Source organism: Passer domesticus, chromosome 2 (assembly GCF_036417665.1).
Source record: "Passer domesticus isolate bPasDom1 chromosome 2, bPasDom1.hap1, whole genome shotgun sequence".
Lineage (NCBI taxonomy): Eukaryota > Metazoa > Chordata > Aves > Passeriformes > Passeridae > Passer > Passer domesticus.
In genome coordinates, this window is record NC_087475.1 from 102,109,600 (window position 1) to 102,118,271 (window position 8,672).

At 43.9% G+C, this 8,672-nt stretch overlaps 1 protein-coding gene across 6 annotated transcripts; it reads left to right on the top strand.

Moving 5' to 3' along the window:
• The first annotated feature begins 69 nt into the window (after positions 1-69).
• Positions 70-8,284, top strand: CLDND1 (claudin domain containing 1). 6 transcript variants are annotated; one of them, XM_064410142.1, is made up of 6 exons: positions 70-190; positions 604-773; positions 4,672-4,966; positions 6,169-6,276; positions 6,643-6,780; positions 6,863-8,284. In XM_064410142.1, exons 3-6 carry the CDS (start codon positions 4,678-4,680, stop codon positions 7,081-7,083), a joined length of 756 nt encoding a protein of 251 aa, XP_064266212.1. In that variant the 5' UTR covers positions 70-190; positions 604-773; positions 4,672-4,677; the 3' UTR covers positions 7,084-8,284. The 6 variants fall into 6 exon arrangements, with proteins under 6 accessions (XP_064266212.1, XP_064266217.1, XP_064266216.1 ...); XM_064410147.1 differs by lacking the exon at positions 70-190 and adding an exon at positions 201-219; XM_064410146.1 differs by lacking the exon at positions 70-190 and adding an exon at positions 269-415.
• Positions 8,285-8,672: the final 388 nt, after the last annotated feature.

Below are 8,672 nucleotides of genomic sequence, written 5' to 3' on the forward strand. Positions count from 1 at the left end.
GGCTGGCCACGAGCAGGAATTTCCCCACAGGAAGGGCGAGGATCCGTCGGGAAGGGCTCCCCAGGGCCGCTGGAGCCGGCGCCTCCGGAAGGGGGCGGCAGAACTACATCGCCCAGCGTGCCCCGCGCGGGCGGGCGCGGCGGGCGGAAGCGGGGCCGGGCCGGGTGCGAGGCGGAGGCGGCGATGGGCGGTGGGTGCCGGGCCGGGCCGGGCCGGGCGGTGCGGGGATATTGGGCTGAGGCGGGGGATGGGGCAGAGGGCTCGGGGTGTTCCCCTTGGGTTCGCTGTCGGCCCGCGGCTGTTCCCCCCCTCGCGGCGCTGACGCCTGGGAGGCCCGAGACCCCCGGGGGCGGTCGCTGCCCGTGGGGATGCCTGGCCCACCCGGCCCGGTGCTGGGCTGGTCCTGCAGGGACAGGTGCTCTTGGTCTGAGGGCTCTTCAAGTAAATTCCCCTCTCCCTCTTATCGGGTTGTTGGTGTTTTTTATTTATTTTTCTTTTTTTTTTTTTTTCTTTCTTGTTAATGATAGCACTGGGAGATGCCTGTGAAGTAATTTCAGAGTAAAACGATGATGTCCAGCCGTTCGGTTTGCTCTTTGCTTGTAGGTCACTTGTGGTGGTGTGGAAGAAACTGAATGAATGGAAGAGTCAGGGTAGAAGGGAAGTTCGTGTTTCATGCTCTCCGCTGCCCACAGGACACAAACAACTCTGTGCCTCTGAAGAGACCTGGAACCATCGGAGCTGTGTGTCCTGAGGAACTCTGAGCATCTCTGAAGGTAAAAAAGTATTTGGTAGCAATCTTTGCTAACGTTTCGTTGCCCTGAATATCGAATGGGCGATCCAGCTTGGTGTTGCTTCCAGCCCTCTCCCCGTATTTGCACCCTCCTGTAGGCCTTCTGCCAAACCCCTTTTTGATTGCTGGCATGTTTCCTGAAAGAATGCCAGCGAATGCAGCAGCGACTCTTTTGTGATGTCACGTAAAAGGAGTTTCTTAAATGTGGTGATCCGCTGTTGGCTGAAAGTGACCGCAGCAACAAGATAAAAATATGCATGTTTTTGTATTCCTTTCTGCCATGGTACAGTAACTTCTTACAAAGACTGTCCAGTCTTCAGTCTTAGAGTTGATTTTTTGCCAGAATACTTGTTTTTGTTCTGTTCTCTGTTTTTTCTTTCCCAACTCTACTGACTTGTCCCCTTTGTTTTTCCTTTTTTTTGAAGTGCATGCAATTTAGTCATTCTATTGTGTATTACTTCCAGTTTGGCCTTTACCTTCGCTTTTTTGAGCTTTTTTCAAAAATCTTCTTTTCTGAAAATGTAAAATTTTTTATGTGTCTCACTTCTTTTAAAAAATGAATATAATTGCAGTATCTCATTAAGCACTTTTGCCTGTTTACAACCACCTAGTGTTATCTTAAATTTGTTGTGTAGCTTAGTTTCAGCTGTAGTTTGTCTGAAGTAGTATCTCCTGTTAGACAATAACATGCTGTCAGAGCTATAAAGACAAACCTGTTGTAACAATGAAGGCTCTTGTTGACAGCCTGTGGATAAAAAGCATTTTTATTTGTTATCATCTTTATGTCTTTATAATTAATGTCGGCTTTGGTAGTAGTAATGTTATTTTTTTAAAAATTTATTCTAAAGCACCTCCTACACATGTGTTCTGCAATGTTCATTGTTCTGAATCCTTTCCAAAGCGTAGCATTAATCCCATAAACAGGCAGTGTGTTTCTTCATGGTCTTCTTTGGTAGTTATTTCTTTCTGACTATTGCTCACTGCTTCCTTTGAGCTCGGCCTGGGGCTGGCAGAATGATTCTCTCTTTTAAAGGACACCTCATTTAAGGGAGAGCTTGTTTTCTGTAGATGAAGATGCAATGGATATGCACAGTGAATGGGCAGGGTAGTCAAGTCTACTGACAGGAAAAACTGGTTCAAGCTTTGCATGAAGTGTTGAAGAGTCTTTTCTGTAAGTAGTTGAAGTGTTAGGCAGAAGCACTGAGGGGACCTTTATTGTAAGGAATTGGGGGTCCACTCTTGCCTTGCTTATCACTGTCCTGTCCATACTGAAAGTCATTTTGATAAATTTCACACAAAGCCACCCGCTAGATTTTGGGGTCTGTAGTCCCCTTGGCTGTTCTCTACCTATGTCTGCAGTAACATTACAAGGGCTGAGTGTCAGTGGATTGCCATGTCCCTTTTACCAAGTGGATAATGGACACTGGGCAAAGCTCTAATTTGCTGTTTGATGATTAAGCCTTCATTTTGCTTATGAATTCTTCTTGGTTGCCAGCTGACATCAACTCTGCCTTGTTCACAGCACACCAGCAGACAGAAAACTGGTCCAGAAGTCTGTGGTTGTTTTTTAATGGTGATCTGGTAGGGATGCTACCAGCAGCAGTGTTCTGCATGTGGCAGCAGGGATATGTAGCTGAAAGTAAAGACTTTTGGGCCAGTTCTTTTCTTTCTCTGTGTTAGGTATAAATTTGATAAAGCTTTGTCATTGTCAGGCTTTATATTGAAAGGCAGGGACAGCAGATCAGTGGCCTTGGTTACATTCCTTGTCACCAGACGCTACTCCGAGGATGGAGCTTGTGGGTTGTTGTGATCCTTCCACCCAGAGAGAGCCCTTTCTAAAGAGAGGAGTCTGTTGCAGAGAGTTCCTCTTGCAGTATATGTGATTACAATATAGTGGAAATTCCAGACCATCCTGCTCAGCAGTCTGTTCTGCTGCTTGCTGGGAGAGTGATCTGCTCAGCTCTGAGCTCAGCTGGGCAGCAGCTTTGGCCCTGCAGGTGCTACTTGCCTTGTTTGCTTCGGGGGCAGGGATCTGTCAGTTGACTCAGTGGGGCTGAATGGTGAGGTCAAATCTATACAGCAGCTTGCTCTCCCTATCCCACATCCTGTGTACCTGGAGCAAGACACTGGGAAATTGAAGGAGAGTGGAAGTACATACCCAGGGATTAAATACTGCACAGAGAATTTGCTTCCAAGTCTGGGCTTGATTCTGTTTTCCACATAAATAAAACTGGATATGATGTGTTCTCCCTCTCAATATTTCTGTTATCTTATAAAAGTTCACAGTTTGTAGATTATTATTTAAGTAAGTTGTGGTATGCAAACTTTGCAGTATTTTAAATGGGTGTTTCTTGTCAGTTCACCACAAATCTGTTTTATTCTTTCTCATTGCTCAGGATGCAGTTCAAGGATGGATATTGCAGAGAGTGTGGCTCATTTAATATGGAAATGAAGCGTAGGAAATTATATGGGAACACATAATTTCTCATCCTTGTTAGCCAGTTTCAGACAAATAGAGGAGCAGATGGAGAGGAAAAGAAATAAGAATGGTGTTGTTAACAGCAAACGTTGATGCCTTTGAAATTCGCTTCTTTAATTTGCAGTTTGTTTCTTAGTTCATAATTTCTTACTGACAAGTCTGACTTGAGGCACTTCACTGTTTTTTTCTTGTGAATGTTGAGGTTTAAGGCACTTGCTGTTTCCAGTTGCGGTTCCTTTAGTTGCAAAGAAAGTAGAGCAAAATATTTTGATCAAAGTGTGTGGGAGAAGGGAGGAGAAAAGCAAGAGACGAGCTGATTAGATAGTAGCTCCTGCCACCAGCCTACCTCTAGCGGCTGAGCTAGTTTCAATTTTTTTTTCCTGTCAAGTGCCTCAAGCCTGGTTCATAATAATCCATAAATTTAATTAAGCATAGAAAGCGCATGAGAAAAACTGGCATCTGGGAGGAGTCTTCTGGTGCACTGCAGCCACAAAACGTTTCTCATATTACCAATCACTTACCCATTAAAGTCATGATATTGTCATAAGCATGTGTGATATTTGTATTTTCCCCATGCCTCCTTTGACCCTGAATCTATGCCACTTGGGAGCATGACCCCACAAAGGATCCCTAAGACAGGGACACAGAGCGAAGGCCTTGTGGGAACATATGAAGAGATGAAGGCCTTTCGGTTTTGTCCCATTGTTCCCATGAAACAGGGCACCTCACTGCATTGTTCTAGGTCTTCAAAAATACCATAGTATATATTGTAGCATTGTTGCAGCATTTACCATAATTCCCAAACTTGTCTTCCAGTGCTTCCTTTGTGTTCTGTCTCTAGTGCCTAGATACATTTCTCTCTTCCCTAAAGGCATTCCAGCACCTTGGCATGGCTGCCCTTTGTGAGCAGCCTGGAAGGGCTTTTTCAGGATGCCTGTGATTCTTATCTTTGCTGTAAACACAAGCTGTGAAAGCCGTATTGGGTGGCGGGATAAAAATAACTTCTACTCTTGGTAATCTCTTAAGGAAAGCTAAGTCTTCTTCCTGGGCGTTGTGGATGGAGTCTCTGACGTTCCCTACAATCAGGATCACAAATGGCAGCAAGCTGTGTCATCTGCTTTGGGGACAAGTTGGTGTTCTGTCAGTTGCTATTTCAGGGCGAGCAGCCAGTGCTGTATGGCTGGGAGAGCACACTCTCCAGGATATTATCCCTGCTTGGAACTGGCAGATCCAGTGGACGCTGGCCAGCACTGTAGATTTGCTCAATGTTCCTTTGATTCTAGCAGGTAGGAAAAGGAAGGTCTGCATATCCTGAGGGGACCTTGCAGAAGGGGGCTGATGAGTGTGGTGCTGCTGGGATAACATTGTAGCATTGCTCACTTGTCCCTGTGTTCCCACCCAGGGCACCATGATGGATAACCGGTTTGCTACGGCGCTGGTGATTGCCTGCGTGCTCAGCCTCATCTCCACCATCTACATGGCCGCCTCCATCGGCACCGACTTCTGGTATGAGTACCACACCCTGTCCCCAGCCGAGAATGTTAGTGAGGCTGGTAGAAGCATCTGGGAGGAGTTTTTCAGCAAAGATGCAGATGAGAAGACATACACAGATGCGCTCTTCCGGTGCAACGGCACGGTTGGATTGTGGCGGAGGTGCATCACTGTACCCAAAAACTCTCACTGGTACAGCCCACCAGGTATCTCTGGAGCAATTACCACTTCCCTGGCTTCCCTGGGGTGCTGTGTGCTAACTTCCTCAGAACAGGTTCATGCCACTTTGTTACTCCAGAAGGCTTATTTCTAGCTTTTGTTTTGGTTGGTTGGGTTTTTAATAAAGACAGTCCAGATTTTTAAAGAAGCAAAGGGCAAAATGGTCTGTGGCTGTCAGTGCTGCAGTTTCTGGCACATGATACTTGATCTAAATTTAGTCTTACAAGCTTGATTTTTGTTTTGCCTCAGCTGTCCAATTTGGGATACCTTTATAGTTGCTCTACCAGTTCCTGTCTTTTTAGGACAGATCCTGGGGGTCAGCAATGGAATAAAGACTACTTTATCAAGGAGGTGCTCATTCCTTTTAGCTAGTCATTCACTTGTTTCACATCACGAATATCCCACCATTGCATCAGCACACCTTGGATTCCTTGAATGGATATAGAGTGAAATATTTGTTGGGTTTTTTTTGAATCATTGGGGGATAAAATGTGTGGTAAATAATTATTTTAATTGCTTCAAAGTTAATTTTGAGTACTTATTGTATGTGTGAACTCCTTCATTTTGAACACTCTTAAAGATGTACTTTAACTACATTTTGTGGAGAAAAAAACATGCTTGAAATACTTATTTTTTTCCCTCTCTCATGAAAATACTTATTTTGGAAGACAGTTAAACCACTTCTGCTCAATAGTATTCTCAAAGTAAATTCTGAGGTAGAAACTAAGTGTAAAGAAGCAAATCCTTCATGTTCTTTAAATAGGCCTTTCTGTCCCATTTTTGATTTAACTGTTAGTATGAGACCACATTCTGCATATGGAGATAAGCACACCTTAGTTAAGGGACCTTGAGCTCAAGAGTATGTGACAACATAGTTGAGCATCATATACCACCACATTACTTTGCCAGTCTTTTACATATGGCACAATTCTCTGTGGATAATCCATGGAAGCTTGAAGATTCTGCATGTTAGAATGCTATCCCTTAATGTAGTACCTCATAACAGACACATTGTGCCAACTACATCATAGGAAAACATACGGATCTGTTTGGAGAGGTAATTTTTTTTACAAATTGAACTCTGAGGAGCTTCTTAGCTCAAATTACTGGGAAAGGAGGATTTGAAAGGGGGGAAAGAGGGTTGAGGGGAGACACCTAACAGCAGCTTTTTCTTTATTTCTGCTCCCAGAAACTGATATGACCACAAACTGCATCAGTTTCTCCCTCTCTGATCAGTTTGTAGAAAAGTACATAGAACCTGGAAATCACAACAGTGGCACGGATTTGAATCGGACTTGTAAGTGTCTTTCACTTCTGTTAGATAAACAAATAGATAAAAAAAGTTTTTTCTCAAATTCAGTCACTAGTGAGGAAAGCTTCTGTCTCTCTTGCTCACCATTTATTGTTTTTTTACAGTTGCGCAGGCAGTAGGTCAAAGTTTAAAAGGAAGACATAGATGTGTTAGCAAGAATTTTACCTATGAATGCAGTTACAGGGATTTGTGAGTTAAAAAAATAGGTTCGTTCTACTTCAATTAAATCTTTGGTCCTTTTTGACTATGAATGTAGAATGTAGGGTAGAAGGGAATGTTAAGATGGTGGGAGAAGATCTTTTTCGAGCCCATTTTCAGCAAACCTGACTGGTGGTTTTTTTTCACATTCAGATCTCTGGCGGTTGCAGTTTCTCCTGCCCTTTGTCAGCATCGGCCTCATGTGCTTTGGGGCTCTGATTGGGCTCTGTGCTTGTGCCTGTCGCAGCCTTTACCCAGCCATTGCCACTGGAGTCCTGCATTTCCTAGCAGGTAAGTGTCCTGCCATCCTCCTCCAGAAGCTCAAGAGTACTCAGTGGATGAGCTCACTGTGCTTTGCTGCTTCCCTCCCCAGGGCTGTGTACGCTGGGCCTCGTTGGATGCTATGTAGCTGGGATTGAGTTGCTCCATAGGAAGCTGCCTCTGCCCGAGGATGTGAGGGGTGAATTTGGCTGGTCCTTCTGTCTCGCCTGTGTGTCAGCACCTTTGCAGTTCATGGCAGCTGCTCTTTTCATCTGGGCAGCTCGCACCAACAGGAAGGAATTCACCCTCCTGAAAGCCTACCGTGTGGCATAAGTGCTGCTGCTGCAGTCTGGGCTTTCCATCTTAGAGCCTCTTCTCCCCCAGCCCTTACTACTTTTTTGTTTCAGTCAGAATTTTATCATGTACTGCATGCTTCTTGCCAGTCAAGACAATTTAGCCTGCAGGCCCTGAAGACAAAGACCTCTGGACTAAATGACCGAAGCCTGCCAGAAGTCTGCAGAACTTGAACAGGTTTTTTAATTGGGCTTTTTTAAGAATTGTGATTATTTTTTAAGCTACGTTTGGTTGTTGACAGTTCCCCTTTGTTAGATGTACATGCCCCTTCCTAATTTTATTACCCTGTCAGCCTGGAGGAAATAGACGTGGTGTTGTGGGGTGGAAGAGAGACAAGAAAAGGTGCAGGTACGCAAGAATGAGAACCTCAGTGCACAAAAATAATACATAATCAGGAGCTGTCTGCTGTGTGACTAAAGCAGGCAGCACCTACAGGGAGCACCCAAGAGACATGAGGGAATTCAGAAACCTCTGTTATGGAAATACTGTAGCTAATTTAGTCTGTAGCTCGGCTCTGGATCTCCTGTTATCACTAGTTTGCTGCATTTTGTGGCATCTGCCAAAACTGCTGGAGGCAGAGCAGGTAGCTGTGGCACTGCCTGTACAGTACACCCTCCTGAAGGCACACTCTGGATTTGCTTCTACGCAGGAGTGAGATAAGATGGCCCTCATGGAGCTCTGTCCTTTTGTAGCTCCACTGCTTCCAGGACCCAGGCTAGTTTGGTATCTGCACTACATGTGATTATGCACTCTAACCTTAATTTGTGGTGCTTTTGCTTGATGTGAAATAAGGCTTTCTCTCTTGTTGAAAATGACCTCCTCACAAGTTTTTTGGTTTTGATTTGGTTTAGTGTATGTGTGTATATGTACATATATAAACTTAACTTTTTTTAAACCTCACCTGTTTATCCTGGATAGCACACAACAGGGGTTTTTTAAAAGGTGCTGCTCTTTTCCCGTCTTGTTTAAATTAAATATTAACAGTAATAATAAAGACTCAGAAATTTTCAGTATTGCATGAATCTGATGGGAGGGTGAGGAAGTGATCTAGAGTGGATTTTACTTGGGGAATGAAGAACCAGTGTCTAGATCACTCTCTGTTTTCATGGAAATGTCACCAGAAAAAATGACATTAGATTGGATTTTTTAATTAAATTCTTGAGCTCCTGCTAACTTTAAATTTTCTTCTGCTCATCATTGGTGGTCGCAACATCCCATAATTTCTAATTAGTTTAAAAATGTTGTATTTATTCTAAATCACTGCAACTTTAGCCAGACTGGGTGACATGTCATCTCTAGAAAACAGTATCAGAGGAAAATGTTTAATTCTGAGGCCATGACTCATCTTGCTTCCTTACTTCAGACTTAATAAAAATATGCCTTAGGAGAAATAATTCCTGACAAAACAGGTGATGGCTAGGATTCTGTGGGATACATTGATGAGAATGACACAGAAAGAGGCATTTTTATCTCATGGCTGTTTTTCTATTGTGCCTTTTTGCTTTTTTTTTTTTTTTTTTCCTAGTAGGTGTTTCTACTCAAGCTATGTTTGCTGGGTCAGCAAACAG

Bases quoted from the DNA above. Each gene is read 5' to 3' on its own strand.
- CLDND1 (XM_064410142.1), top strand. From the start codon at position 4,678: ATGATGGATAACCGGTTTGCTACGGCGCTGGTGATTGCCTGCGTGCTC. The intron at 6,277-6,642 runs GTAAGTGTCTTT...TTTCACATTCAG, and splicing joins CACGGATTTGAATCGGACTT to ATCTCTGGCGGTTGCAGTTT. The intron at 6,781-6,862 runs GTAAGTGTCCTG...TTCCCTCCCCAG, and splicing joins AGTCCTGCATTTCCTAGCAG to GGCTGTGTACGCTGGGCCTC.